The sequence below is a fragment of the Lissotriton helveticus genome, chromosome 7 (genome assembly GCF_964261635.1).
Source record: "Lissotriton helveticus chromosome 7, aLisHel1.1, whole genome shotgun sequence".
NCBI classification, from domain to species: domain Eukaryota; kingdom Metazoa; phylum Chordata; class Amphibia; order Caudata; family Salamandridae; genus Lissotriton; species Lissotriton helveticus.
The window spans coordinates 1,944,463,380-1,944,479,034 of NC_136068.1; the positions used below are offsets into that span (position 1 = coordinate 1,944,463,380).

General features: G+C 49.2%; 1 protein-coding gene across 3 annotated transcripts in view; it reads right to left on the reverse strand.

Annotated features, from left to right (window-relative positions):
- Positions 1-15,169, reverse strand: part of LOC144770959 (uncharacterized) — a 267,516-nt gene extending 252,347 nt beyond the window's left edge. For 2 of the 3 annotated variants that reach the window (XM_078655812.1, XM_078655810.1), the window contains exons 1-3: positions 15,026-15,167; positions 12,319-12,445; positions 4,636-4,746 (exon numbers count right to left, since the gene is read on the reverse strand). In XM_078655812.1, coding sequence (XP_078511938.1) covers positions 4,636-4,746; positions 12,319-12,445; positions 15,026-15,040 — 253 coding nt within the window. In that variant the 5' untranslated portion in view covers positions 15,041-15,167. Of the gene's footprint in view, positions 1-4,635; positions 4,747-12,318; positions 12,446-15,025 lie in introns of all 3 variants that reach the window. The other variant, XM_078655811.1, reaches the window with a different exon arrangement.
- Between the last annotated feature and the right edge of the window lie 486 nt (positions 15,170-15,655).

The following is a 15,655-nucleotide window of genomic DNA, read 5'->3' on the forward strand; positions in this document are numbered from 1 at the left end:
GTCAGAGCTGATTTGCATATCGCCATTGTCTAACCCAGGGTGGTGTGGAGTGCAAAAAAACGATGGATTTGGGCCCAGATCTTTTGACTGGGGGAGTGTGTGACATTGATCCACATTCAGTCCATCACTTGTTGTTTTTGCAATTGCCGCCCTAAGTGCGCTGGGGATGCCCAGACGTGGGTCCCAGGCACTCCACACCATTTGGAGTCAAGCTAGCCGGGCTGAAGAGAGGTGTTACCTCGAAACCGGTCCGGTCCTCGGATGCTTGATTCCGTTCTGGGAAGGACATGGCTTTTGTAGTTCGGACTGGACTGTTCCCATGGGGCAACAGGGTCAGAGCTGATTTGCATATCGCCATTGTCTAACCCAGGGTGGTGTGGAGTGCAAAAAAACGATGGATTTGGGCCCAGATCTTTTGACTGGGGGAGTGTGTGACATTGATCCACATTCAGTCCATCACTTGTTGTTTTTGCAATTGCGGACCCAAAGATGAACATTTGTATTTAAGAAGTTCGACAGATAGACGTCGCTTGGCGCGTCGCTCAGCCAGCGCGATTTCTCTGTCTATTTCTGAGGTGGCCCTGGTGATATAATTATCTAAGGTTCCTCTTTTTGCCCCTCCTGCTAATGATGATTTTTCTTTGGACACGCGCGGAGTCATAATGTGAGCGGGTGTTACTACAAATCTAGGTAAACCACTATAGGCCACTAAGCAGTTAGATAGTCATACAGCGTTTGCAATAAGTAAAGTCAAATGTGGACTCATGTAAAACGATGGAGGCTTACTATAATAAGGTCCAAGGAGTCCTGGCCAAACAATAAGAGGGTGGGCCCAGCCCGGCCTCGTTTGGCCCCGGACGGCCACAGACGGCCCGCCCTTAGCCCGGCGCAGACCCGCGCGCGATCACGCAACGCGGGGGGCGCAGGATCTTTCAAGGGCCTCCGGTCGCGGTTGTTGCGTCGTCAGGCGGCGCCCCACCAGGAAGGATGCTGGGAAATGGAGTCCCCCGCTCGGCGGCCGCGGGTGACGAAACGCGGCAGTGGGGGGACTCTCAGGGCCTGGGGCAGCGTCCAGCAACCAGCACCAACAACAGTCGTGAGTTCAAGGGGTAAGTGTGTCCCAACAGGAAGAGCGGCACCCGCTCCACCGGGGCCGCAGGATCTTTCAAGGGCCTCCGGTCGCGGTTGTTGCGTCGTCAGGCGGCGCCTGTGAGAAGTTGGCCTGATGTGCAGTGCTCACTATTCTAGTGATCACTATATATCAGTCCAAACAACCCTTATTGATGATGGGTTGTAAGTCAACCTTATAGACCAGCTATCCTAGTAGCATGGATACGAGCAGTCTAAGGCTAAGACTCTAGAGGGCGTGTTAAGCCAGCTGTTTTACCATCACATTACCCCTTGAACACCCAGTGAAAGGACACCACACAAGTTGTTATGAAAATAAACAGTGTATTTATTTATAACAAGACTACGCTGGCTCTTTATGAGACAGGGAGCTAAGCACACAACAAAACTCTTATAAAAATACTTCAAGTCGCACAATTTACACAAATGCCCGAGGGGCACGAAAAACCATATACTACAAAAGTGGAATGCGAATTACTAGCAGGTAAGTAACGATTCTCAGAGGCTTTGGGATCGCTAGGACTGGACTACTGAACCTTTAGATTACTAGCAGGAGGCCTAGGGAACTCGGGTGCAGAGTGTGCACTCTCACGCGGGATGCGGGACAAAGTCTATGGAAACTAGAATTCACAAAGTTACTGTTCTCGGGCGAACCCGACTAGCTGGGACGAAAACGGGAGTGGATCCAAACACTTGGAGTGTTGGACTATGCTGGGGCACCGGAGTGCTGGATTTACCTAGCCCAGGGGCTGCGGCTGCATAGGGTTCAAGTTGCGTCGGAAACCCACGTTGACGGACCAGGAGCCTGAAGAAGAAGTTGCTGGCAGGCGGCCAGTGAAGAAAAGTTCGAAGAGATCCAAGCCTGGATCAGGGAAGAAGAAAACCTGAAAGCAGAGGGGACCAAGTTCTGAATCACTAGCCAGTGATTAAGTGGGCACCAGGATGGCACCGGGCGAAGTCACCGCAGTCAGGTGAGTGGGCGCTGCTGGGCTCTGCAGTCTCTCGGACCAGGAGGCGTTGTCGGCGACCAGGATGGAGGTGCGAGCTGTCCCACGAAGGTTCTTGCTGTCGACGTCGCTGGACCCAGGATTGGGCAACAAGTCTTGGCAAATGCAAGGCCCACGCGGTGGACCTAAAATGGCATCTTGAGTGGACCAGGAGGGTCCAGGGTGCTCCTCTTTTGGAGGGGAGCACGGGCTAGTCTGGAGCAACCAGACCAGCAGTGTTAGTTGTCGTGGAGCGTCGTGAGGGGGCCACTAGCCAACGGGCAAGCGACCTGGACAACGCGGTGAGCAGCAAAAAGCAGAAGGGCCCCACGCCGATCTCGTGGATGCAGGGGGGCTGGACTTCGGTGCTGGAGCTGCTCAGGGTCGGGGCTTCTCTTACCCCAAGGCACTCAGTCGAGGGTCACTCAGGCGTCGTGCTGGACAAGCGTCGTGCAGTTCAGAAGATGGCCGGTCCCTCGAGGTCTCGCCACACCCACGGATCACAGCTGGGCTGATGATGTGGGTTGAGGTCAGAGGTGCCAGGGAAGCCGGTTCTCGTCGTGATGAAGCAGTCTTGATCCGAAGGAGAGACTGGCAACAAACCGCAAAGCTTGGTTGGTGCCTGCTGCTGCAGGGTGACTACTCCTTAGTCACAAGGGAGAAATCTTAGGAAGAGTCTTGAGTTCCTTCTTGAAGAAAGTAGTTTCAGGATTCAAAGATGATCTGATTTGGAAGGGGGCCAGGTCCTACCTTTATCCTGCAAAAAGGGGCTGGCACGCGACTAAGTCCTGCCCTATGGGTGGGACTAGGAGGGGGGTGGTTACACCCCTCTCCTTTGGCGGGCTTTCCCCAGGCCAGGGGCTGGAGTGCCCCTGGAACTGGTTTCAGCCGGCCTATGCACAGTGAGCACCGGGGTGCCACTTGCAGTCACCTTCCTCTGAAGCCCTGCCTACCTAGGATACACAAAATCCTGTCTGGGACGGTGCTAGCACCGCCCCTGGCAGGAAACCCTTTGTCCTTGCCTCCTGCTCTGGGAGGACTCCCAGCAGCAGGAGGGCAGACTTGTGTCTCGGTGGCAGCATCCATTTTGTGGAGCTAAGGCTCTGTTTGACTTTAACCGGGGTAACAGGTTACATCCATGTCGTGTCCCTCTAGAAGGGTGGAATGCTAACCCCGTCGCCAGAATTGGCGAGGGGTTAGTATTCCAATTCGTATGACACCTTACTCGACATGTTTTGATAAAGCGATACCAGAGTTGGCATATAACCGCGAGGATTATAATGCACTTAAGAGTATATGGTATGCGATATCATGGAAACGGCTAAGGGATGGATCCCGAAAGCCGCAGACAGGCTCAGCTCATGCCAGAGCACTATATCACACGATTCCAAGCACTCTGCCTTCAGGATTGTCAAGGCCTGCCATAGGAGTGACTGATAGGAGATCTGTGTGTCCATTTTAGGGTTAGATATAGGTATACTATATCTAAAGCAAAGGGTGATTACACCACCTTGCCCCAGCTGTCAAGCAGCCAGTTGTGTCAGATTTGGATGGGCAGCCAGGGGTGGCATAATTCATGCTGCAGCCCCTGGTAGGCCCTGGGTACACCTATGCCCTGGGTACCTAAGGTACACTGTACAGGGACTGATAAGGTGACTCAGTATCCAATTGGATATGTACCTAGGGTACATGGAATCCATTTTAACAGAGAGAGCAGTGGGCCTGAGGTCCTGAATAGCAGGGCCTCAGGTCAACTAAGTCAGAAAACCAGCAAAACACCAGGCAAAAAGTTGGGGGCAACCATAGTCAGGGATCTACCTTCCTACAGCGCCCCACCAGGAAGGATGCTGGGAAATGGAGTGCCCCGCTCGGCGGCCGCGGGTGACGAAACGCGGCAGCGGGGGGACTCTCAGGGCCTGGGGCAGCGTCCAGCAACCAGCACCAACAACAGTTGTGAGTTCAAGGGGTAAGTGTGTCCCAACAGGAAGAGCGGCACACCAATACATCGATCTTCACAGTGAAGAACCAAGAAACACCAGTCCTCACACAGTGAATAATACGACTCTCACAAGGTGAAGATCCAAGACACACTAACCCTCAGACATTGAAGCACAAGAATACATTGATCCTCACACAGTGAAGCAGGAGGACAGACCAGTCCTCAAACAACGAACCAACAAGACATACCAATACTCAAGTTAGGACACACCCAACCTCAAACAGCAAGGCTGGCGGTCACTCTCATCCCCACACCTCACATGATGAAGCAAGAGGACATACTAATCTTCATATGGTGAATGAGGACACGATTACGCTGAAGGGCACAACTATCCTCACATGATAAAGCAGCAGGACACTCCTGTCCCCACAAGGTGAAGCAGGAAAGTACACCAGTGTGTCAAATGCTGTAGCACAACGGCTCACTGATCCTCACAGCAGTGATGCACGTTTGTCTGTGCAGAACACAGCCTGCCCCACCTCCATCAGAAAGTAGATGAAACATTTCTAATCTTTCACTCACTTTGTTGATGGTTGTTGTGATTTCTTCTTTCCATGTTCTGGTCATCCTCTTGGCTTAGACCTTTCTTTACTTGTTCGCTTAATGAAAACACAGAAGCAGCGATCATAGGGCCTGAGGTGGAAAGAAAAGGTATGTTAGTGATCTACAATTCATTGTATGTTTGTTCTCATGACAAAAATGATAGTCCAGTACAAAGACAAATATGACCAAATATTAGACGTATCTGCGTAAAAACCTAGAAATAAACACCATATCACCACCGAACTCACTCCAAGGGCAACACATGGGACCTTATCTTCGCAACAATCCATAACCTGCACAACCAGCCCCCACCACACCCTTGGGCTGATCACCGTGCCATTCCCTAGACAACTTTTGTCTGTGAAGGTTCTGTCCATGACAAGGTGAATTCTTGTTTTGCGCCGTACCTTCGGTTGTGGCCAGAGAACTATAGTTGTACTGTGAAGAACTATGTTAAACAAGTTTACAGGCAGCACAGCCTTACTTTTCGTTGGAATGAAAGGTGTATGTTTTCTCATTGTTTTTTTTGTAGTAACTCATACTGGTAAATTGCAGAGTCTTGCAGTTGACATTGCTTTGGCAATTAAGTGCTGCTTCCTCAATTTTAGCACAGTATTATCTTGAGTAAAGTAGGTGTGAATGGGGACTGTGAGTGGGAATGGTGTAGGCATATTGTGTTTACATTGACATTTAATCCTTTCTGCAGTGAGGTATTTATTAGAGTGTGGTACCTCAGAAATGATGTACCCCGATGCCACTCCCACACCGCCAAACTCCACTGCCTGCCGGATTAGGAGTTTTCTCCTGGTCCGGCGGGCGGTCTCACGGCAGTGCTGTGCTAAGGCTCATATGTGAGACCTAGCAAGGCAGTGCTGCGGAGTAACGAAGCCTGTTCCTGCCTCCATGTGCCCCCTGCATGCATCCCTAGGCCTTGAGGCAACACCCTTAAATGCTTGAAAGTGTTGCATGGGCACTTCCAACATATTGCGAGCCTATGACCGCCATGCCACGTCCGAGGGATGTAATGTAATGTAATGTATGTATACTTGTAAAGCGCACTGTTACCTCGTTACGTGGTGTCCAGGCGCTGTATACCACTGGGGAACCCGTCCTGGCTTTCCCTGTGAGAGGGCACCCCAAGGTGAAGCCAGGCAACCCCGGCGTTGCTGGGCCATTGTGGAGATTAAGCAAGCTATTGCCCAGAGTTGCAGAGTGGGACCCATGGTTAGCGTAGGCACCTAAGTGAGAATTATCGAGTCCGCGGACATTGACCCAAGACCCTGCCGCGACGGGAATTGAACCCTGGTCCCTGGCCGACCTCTGCTTCAGGGTCTGCCGCTTCTAACCAGTGAGCCACACTTCTCCATCAGGGATCCCCGGCCAATGGGGGTACGACTGCCAAACTCATTATAGGGAGGTTTGGCGGTCCATTGGATCGTCAAACTCATAAACAGACCTTTAGTGGTTTCCCAATTTCCAGCAACAGATTTCTCTAAGAAGTAATATTACAATCGATTTACTGAGTAAACTATTATATTTGTTTGCAGATAATATATCTTCGTTTACTTTAGGGAGACAATGTCAATTCTTCAAACCAAGAGCAGACAATTTAAAAGCTTTTTTCTCACATGAGTTAGCCAGTAATGTAATGTATAAATAAGGTATACTCTTGAGACAGCAGAGAGTTCAAAACATGTTTGGGGAGTTTATTTCTGCCAGGAATTCGATCAAGCACATTAAATTAGAGAAGACAACATCTATACATTCCCTTCTCGCCAATCATGTGGTTCTCAAGAAATGGGATCAACAGAGCTGAGAGTAGACAAGATACCGTGTGAATTGGAGCCAGTCCATGATTTCCTCTGAAGTTTTATATTTCTAACAGTAATTCTTGGTAGCACCGGTCCTGCCGAATGGTGATAATACCCGGCATATTGTGGGCAGCCATGGAGACAAAAGCTCTGTCTTTTCTGCAGTTACTAGAGGGTAGTTAATGGTTTTCTAAGAACTTTCACTCTATACAGTGCCGGTCGCTCAACCCGCCGCGTGGCCCCTCCCGAGGTCACCCGGTCCCCCTGCTGCCACCGCCTGCTCGTTGCCGCCTTGCTTCCGCTGTGCCCCTGACTGCGTTTGTATCTCTGCGTTTGTATCTCCCGGTACTTGTAATTCTGCTGTGCTGTGTGTTTTTGCCCGCTGTACCCGATTCTGTTCTTGTGCTGTGCCCCTGATTGTCCGCTGTTTATCCCCCTGCCTTTGTTTGTTTTTTCAGCCCCCTAGCGATTCAGCCGCCGTTCCCAGCTGCTCCACCCCGCTCCCTGCCGCTGCTCCCCCGCGGCGCGGCCCCCTCTCCATCTGGTCCCTCTCCCATTCGCCACCCCGCTCCCACCTCCCAGCTGCTCCTCCCTCGCTCCGCCCCCCCACTCTCCACTTATGGCAGAGTCTACGCGTACGCGCAGCGAAGGCAAGCCCGTCTGCGCCCGTCCCCGCCCAGCACCAGGACCCCTGGCCCCCGATGCTGCCAACCCACCCGACGAACTTACGACACCGCCACCCTCATCGCACTCAACACCGGCCGGATCCCCGGGCGCTATCGAGCTACCCCAAGACGCACCCACGGACCCTTCACCTGCCAATCCTGCAAGTTCTCTTGCATCCGGAGCTGCACCGCACCCGCCAAGCCGAGCACCAGCAGCAACCACCTGAAGTGCATCCTGCTCAACACCCGCTCCGTCCACAGACACGCCGTGGAACTATGGAACCTGCTCGACACCACATCTCCAGACGTCGCCTTCCTCACGGAAACTTGGATGAACGCCTCCTCAGCGCCAGACATCGCCATCGCCATCCCGGACGGATACAAGATCACCCGGAGGGACCGGGTCAACCAGACTGGAGGAGGCATCGCCATCGTCCATAAGAACACCGTCCGCATCACTACCAACTCCGACGACACCCTCACAGGCGCCGAACATCTTCACTTCCAGATACACACCGACCCCAAGACCACACTCAGAGGCACCCTCATCTACAGACCCCCAGGACCCCGCACACAATTCCTCCTGGACCTCTCAGTAGCGTTCGATACTGTCTGCCACCGCACCCTAGTGCAGCGCCTCAGCAACATCGGAATCCAAGAGAAGGCACTAGAGTGGATCATCTCGTTCCTCGCCGGAAGAACCCAGAGAGTCCGCCTCCCCCGTTCAGATCCGAGGCCACCGAGGTCATCTGCGGCGTACCACAAGGATCATCTCTCAGCCCCACCCTCTTCATCGTCTACATGAGCCCCCTCGCAGCCATCGCACGCAAACACAACCTCAACATCATCTCCTATGCCGACACCCAACTGATCCTCTCCCTCACCAACGACCCAGCCACCGCCAGAACCAAACTACACGAAGGGATGAAAGACGTAGCCGAGTGGATGATGAACAGCCGCCTGAAACTGAACTCAGACAAGACGGAAGTCCTCATCCTGGGATCATCGCCCTCTGCCTGGAACGACTCCTGGTGGCCCCCTGCCCTGGGCACCGCCCCCAAGCCAACGGACCACGCACGCTACCTGGGCTTCATCCTGGACTCCTCCCTCTCGATGACCAGACAAGTCAACGCCGTCTCATCATCATGTTTCAACATCCTACGCATGCTCCGAAAGATCTTCCGATGGATCCCCGCCGAAACCAGGAAGACGGTCACCCAGGCTCTCGTCACCAACCGACTGGACTACGGAAACACCCTCTACACCGGAACCACAGCCAAACTGCAGAAAAGACTCCAACGCATCCAAAACGCCTCCGCACGACTCATCCTGGACATCCCCCGACACAGCCACATCTCCGGACACCTGAGAACCCTGCACTGGCTCCCCGTCAACAAGAGAATCACGTTCCGACTCCTCACCCACGCACACAAGGCCCTCCACGACCTGGGCCCCAGGTACCTCAACAACCACCTGACCTTCTACACTCCCACCCGCCAGCTACGATCGACTAGCCACGCCCTCGCCACCGTTCCACGCATTCGAAGAGCCACCATGGGAGGAAGATCCTTCTCCTACCTGGCGGCCAAGACTTGGAACTCCCTCCCCATCCACCTCCGTCTGACCCAAGACCACCTCTCCTTCAGGAAGCAACTCAAGACCTGGCTGTTCGAGCAGTAGCAGACCTCCCCCCCCCCCCAAGCGCCTTGGGACCGCTCAGGGTGAGTAGCGCGCTATACAAATACAATTGATTGATTGATTGATACACCTGTAAACCAATTTCTGATCTTTTCCTGTGCATTGAAATCCAACCTGGCCATAGAGTCGGCCAAATGCACCACTCAGTGGCACTCATAAAAACCTGGCTTTTGAGAGCAATTGGTAGGATATTTTCCCTGAGCTCTTGCGGCACAATCAGCCATTTTTTCCTAAGCACAATATCACTTTCATACAAAATCCCTACATTGATAATCAGTTATGTTTCTCTTTCTTCACACCACACCACCCTTTGAGGGTCAGACAATAGACATATGTTCACAAACGTTACTGAAGACATGATTACACCTTATAACACTTAGTCTCAAACCCCCAGAAATCCGATCATTCGTTGCTTATTGCTCAATCACTATAACACACTGATCTTCCTCCTCGATCTTCTTTTATTTCCTTCCTTACAGGTAATCTCGAAAAACACTCAATGAACACATTCTTATTCCGTGGTATGTACTCTACTCCAATGTACCATTCTTACGTTCACAAAAAAAGCAAGAAATTCAAGAAGACACTCTTTCAGCACTTTTAGCGGTGAACAATTCTAGCAAAAAGTGATAGGTTGTCCTAACAATGAATTACATTGCCCACAAGTATTTCCTAAAGCAGCTTACTCCACGCTAACAAGCTAGTGCGTGGGTCTCCAACCTTTTCTGTACTGAGAGCTGAAAAACATTGAGAGCTACTAATATTGTTAGTGTTGTAGAATTGCAATTTTGTTATATGTATATTAATTCAACCAATCCTCTGTTTTATTCGTTATGGCTTGTATTTCACTCATAGATGTCACTGGCATCTCTCTTAACCTTTGATCCAGATAGTCCGATATTTTTACCATTTGTATATGTTTTACACAGTCAACTCGTCTACCACCAATTGCCCTCAGGCCATATCTAGGAATAGGCAAAATTAAAATTACGCCAGTGTAATTTCAAGAATTTTGGATTATCCTTATTACACAAAATTCTGTCTTTATGCCGCTTCAAGTCTTACGCTGTAAAAAATTACGGTGAATGCGCCATTTACTGTCCAAATTTACTGCAAAGGCCTGGGAACAATAAAATGCGAGCAGCTGTTCACTGTGCTTTTGTTTTTAGCGCAAAATTTGTTCCAAAATCAATAAACACATTTTGCTCTAAAATATAGCACAAAATTCCAGAGTTGCATGTCACATAATTTTGTGGAATTTTTACGAAAGCTTACATGGTCTTTGCACATTCTTGATCATCTCTGTATGAAAACCGTTAGTTGCAGATAGCCGCTAATAATCTCAAGGCAGCCGCATCAGGTTTACCTGGCAGGTGACATATCATAAATGTAAATGTTTCAAGTACTTTATTCCTTTTACACCCAGAGTTCTTTGCGAACTTGTATATGGGCAATTCATTATCATCACGTTCATCCTCTTCTTCTCGAGGAGACGGTGAAAGCTTTACCACACAGCGCCCCACTGCCCCTCAGTAATGCTTCAACAAGACTAATCTCCTTTTGAATATGTCCCCTCCAACAGCCTCTACTAAGGGCTTCAAAGACCCCCTTTCACTCTTACCAAATAAGAGATAATTTTTAGAGAGTGTTCAGAAACATGAGAGGTGCGGACATTCCTTCTATTTTGCACTGAGTGTGAAAAAGCAATGAGACAAAAGTGTGTGCGTGCATCTATGTGTGTAATACTAAGAGTCAATATTTTATTCACATAAGATTGTTTGATGGTTTTCCTCATACTACTTTTACTAATTATTGACAACACATTGAGAAATTCCTTGTAAAATCCGCAGCTGCTAATATTGCTGAAGTTATCCTTCTTCTAGGAATGCCAGAGCTGCTAATGTTGCTATAGCGATCCTTCTTCTAGGAATGCCTGCAGCTGCTAACGCTGCTATAGCGATTCTTCTTCCAGGAATGTCTGCAGCGGCTAATGTTGCTATAGCGATCCTTCTTCTAGTAATGTCTGCAGCGGCTAATGTTGCTATAGCGATCCTTCTTCTAGTAATGCCTGCAGCTGCTAATGTTACTATAGCGATCCTTCTTCTAGGAATGCCAGAGCTGCTAATGTTGCTATAGCGCTCTTTCTTCTAGCTTCTAGGAATGCCAGAGCGGCTACTGTTCCTATACCGATCCTTCTTCCAGGAATGCCTGAGCTGCTAACACTGCTATAACGATCCTTCTTCTAGTAATGTCTGCAGCTGCTAACGCTGCTATGGCGATCCTTTTTCCAGGAATGCCTGCAGCTGCTAATGTTGCTATAGCGCTCCTTCTTCTAGAAATAACTGAGCTGCTAACACTGCTATAGCGATCCTTCCTCCAGGAATGCCCGAGCTGCTAGTGTTGCTATAGCGATCCTTCTTCCAGGAATGCCTGTAGACGCTAATGTTGCTATAGCAATCCTTCTTCTAGTAATGCCTGGAGTTGCTAGCAGTTCCATGCATTTTGAGACAGTATATATAATGGGTGCTACGTTGTCTTTTGCCACTCCCGGGTCTAAAGGTAGCGTGCATGTGCATGGTGTCATATACTAGTAGTCGCATAATTGGGCGTGCAAACCGTTCAATTACAAATGGTGCCACACTTCAACTGCGTATTCCACAGGCTGTAAATCGCTGGCCAGCTCATGTCTATCCCGTACAGTAACTTTTAGAAAGCAATACACACTAAACCTGTAAATATCGTATTGAACACAGTACGTTTGTGAGTGTCTAATAGTGTTTCCGGGCTACAAGACACCATTTTTTATACAAAGGAGAGGTCCCGCATGGTCCCCGCAACAGGTTGCTGGACTTGCCACAGAACGTTCACAAACGTCAACTAGGAGGTGTTTTAATCCCTAAGTACCTGCTCATCACCAATGAAATGAAGCCAGTCGAAACAAAAGAAGATTATTTGAGGAATGCTATACTGGCTAAATTGACACCACAACACTATCCAACCATAGCAGATTTTGAGAACATAGCGTTCTTCCCAGCAAGGATTCTTTCAGGCAGGATGCTACACTGGCAAAGCCATTGCATAGCCGTAGCAGGCAGGCTAAGAGGCTGGGCCAAGATTCTATGAACTAGATGGCTAAAGGATATGGGTAAGTAATAAGTTATGGAGGGAGCATATGCTTCAGCTGTATTTTCTCACCCCTCTAAGACCAACATGAGTTCCAGGCCATGAGACCAACATACAGACATGCCTTTAACAAACCTCTGCAGGCGAGCCATAGAAAGTGGTTACAACTTGTGCTTTACTTCTTGTACATGGGTGTAAGGTTAATCTGCGTGACCGTAAGCTGCCTTTTGAGAGTGATCTAGTACAGAATTCATTAAAGTTTATAGATACAGATCAAAACCAATTCTGAGCATCAAAAGCATGAAAACAGGAAGGGGATTTTATGTATTAGGCAAGTTTAAGAATGAAGTTCAGTGTTACTTAACCCAGCGAGGTGAAGGCCTGGTGTATTTCCTTCATTAGGTTTCTGTACAGCTCCCTCTGCCATGTGTGCAAAAGCTTCCACTCCTCGGCAGAGAAACCAGCAGCAAAATCCTGGAATGTAACTGGAGCCTGGAAGAACAGGTTGTAAAAATAATAGAGATGAATAGCATGTTCATAAACTACACTGCAGAAAGATCAACTAGAGAATGAAGATAATTTGTAAAGTATGCCATTTTCCTTCCATTAGCTTCTGGGTTAGCCATATTTAATCTGACAAAAGTAGAACAGTAAACACTATTAAAAATGCATCACAGCTGGAGGTTTCTGCATTGCCAAGGCCTAGACATAAAGCACATGCATAAGTCTGACCATGCCAAAATGGGTCTTCTGCAGGCAATCAATCAATCAATCAATAATTTTTGTATAGCGCGCTACTCACCCAGTAGGGTCTCAAGGCGCTGTGGGGAGGGGTACGTTACTGCTCGAACCACAAACCACAAGCTTAAGACACGCTCCCTCAATATGCAAGCATCTAAGATATGGTAAGATTAATTGTAATCAGCATAAAATATACAAGTTTGCAAACAGTACAGTAAAGAACACAACATATAAGCGACACAAGGGGACTATAAATAAACAGAAACATTAAATCGCAGTTCACCTTGAAACTCAAACACATATAAAACCAAAACACAAGAATAAAGAGTTAAAAGATCACACAAATTACATGAAGAATATCTTAGTAGACACAAATCATAAACAGATTTCACATCGCATGTGCATTATCCCGCCATCTACTGGTTGGGTTTGGATCTTAGTCCCCTTTTGAAGTCTCACGTAGGCAACTGCACGATCTCTTCGTGACAGGCTGTATTCAGGAATGGACCTGGAGCTCCGCCCATCGCTTCAATTGGCTTCTGTTACTCTCCTTTCTCAATGTTTACTTTTGATTTGAGAATAGGCATAGTAGTCCCTCCTTAGTACCGCCTTTTCTACTTTTGTAACCTCCCATGAACTTTCAATAATGCGAGAGAGAGCTATTGTATTGCAAATGCTTTTTTCTATTTATTTTTTAAGCAATAAGCGGGTGCCACAATTGCTTGAAAAATAAATAAAAAGTAATGCAAGACCTATTGCATTGCAAAAGTTTGTTCTCTCTTTTTGTGTTGCCGGGCGTAGCCTGTACCCATTTGATGTCCAATTCTCCTATGACATCAGACGTGTGCCCCAGAAGTCCCTGTGCCTGGTCGCCATCTTCAGATTATTTTTCCCCCCCGAGCGACTTCCTGTGTTAGTTGGCTTCCTCTGCGTCTTTAATGTTGCATAATGTTCTCCATCCTTGTCTCACCTCATTTTATACACTGAGGAGGTGGAGGGTCGCATATAAATCCATAATATTCTTGAAGCTGCAAAACTCCTCCTCCTGGTAATCATTTCGTTTTGCAGCATAAATCCGTTTCTGGATTCACATTCTGTGTATTGATTTTGTATTCCTGGTTACTCCTGATGGTGTCAAAAATTAGTTTGAGCTTGCAAATAGATGTTTCTGTACTCTTTGGACCACTTCGGACTCCTTGTTCACTTGTATATCCAAATAATAGTGTTTTGGTGAAGGTGCGCAAGGATGACCATGTGGCTGTCTAGAGGCACGTTTGGTATGAAGGCCAGGGTCGCTCATTTCTTCCTTATGGAGTGTGCTCTGGAACTGGTTTCCAAGCGCACACCTGCTGTTAAATAGCATAATTAGATTGTTTGCACTATCCACCCTGCAATGGTGCTTTTTGTCATCGGTGAGCCCTTCCTTGAGCCCGAAAAAAAATATGTTTCCAAGTAATACATCACAACTTTGCAAACTTCTAGCATGTGCAGCGCCCTATCAGCTTGTGCCTTTGGCTGCAGGAAGAAAAAAACAGTTGAATGGTTTGGTTTACGTTGAACTGTGATAGGACCTTGGGGAGGAAATGTGGGTTAGCCGCATGACTACCTTTCCTTGTGTATTTGTAGGTAGGGTTCTTGAGTGGTTAGTGCCTGCAGCTCACTCACCCTGTGTAGTGACGCGACTGCAATTAGAAAGGTGGTCTTTAAGGTTAGGAACTGTGGCTATGTCTTGTGCAGCGGTTCAAAGGGCGCCTTCATAAGTTGTGTCAATTCAAGGTTGAGGTTCCACAAAGGCATCAGCGTTATTCTCTTGGCTCCCTCTAGGAACCTTTTGATAAGTGTTGCTGTGAAATGGCTTCTCCCTATGCATCCCCTTGTCTAGGCTACTATTTCCACCAAGTATACTTTCAGTGAGGCATGTGATAGTCTGTTAGATAGCCGGTATGTGAGGTATCAAATCCAATCACTGTGGATGCATCCGTTTTGTTCTGAAACATTCAATTGTTTCTTCAGGACACATGTCTGCCATGTGCTGCTCTCCTTGTGCTCGGCCTCACCGTGGGGTGAAGCTGAGGACGCATTTGCAGGGTGCTCCCTTCCCTGAGTGTCCCCGTGCGCGCCCGGTGCTCCTGAGCAGCGCCTCGAGGCGGAGGAGGCGCTGAGGAGAAGCTGCAAAGAGCAAACGAAAACAACAAACACCGGACAACGCAACGCCGGGCCAGAGAAAGACGGTTGAATGTTTAAACCCAGACGCGGCTGCTCTGAATGGCAGGTTTCTGGCGGCCCCACCCCCCCTCCCCGCTTCAGCCGTGACCCCCCCGGGCCCCTCACCTCCGGGCCCGGCATCTTTCCCGGTGTCGAAGGCGCCGGGGAGGGCCAGTGCCGAGGCCCGCAGGGACGAGTCCGCTCGGAGACCCCGGGACCGACGGACAGAGACAGACAGACCGACCGACAGGACCCTCAGCAGGAGCACACGGGGGCGGGGCTCGGGAGGGAAGTGACGCAGTAACGGGGCATGCGCACAAGTGCAGGCCTCCACTGTACTGAGCATGCGCAGAAGAATGCAGCCCTCTTCCACGTACTGAGCATGCGCACAAAAGCAGTTACCACTCTCCCCGTACTGAGCATGCGCAGACGTGAAATAACTACACATGCGCACATGAACGTTTTCGCCCTTTCCCTCTCAGAGTATGCGCGTCAGAATTCAACCGACTTTCTATGCATAAAAACCGGAATGTGCCCCACTGAGCATGCGCACAAGAACCAAGCCGCGCGTCCACCGAACTGATCAAACCTGCAAAAACCGCGCTCCATTGGCCGCCGTCCTACTGCGCACAAGGGCGCCTCCTTTGTCGGGTGCATCCACTCCAGATGTTGTCAGAACCGAGACTGAGAAGTGTCCAAGCTACGGTGAAGCACGTGGAGGCGAGGAGAAGGCACAACTTTCTTCACTCTTTATTA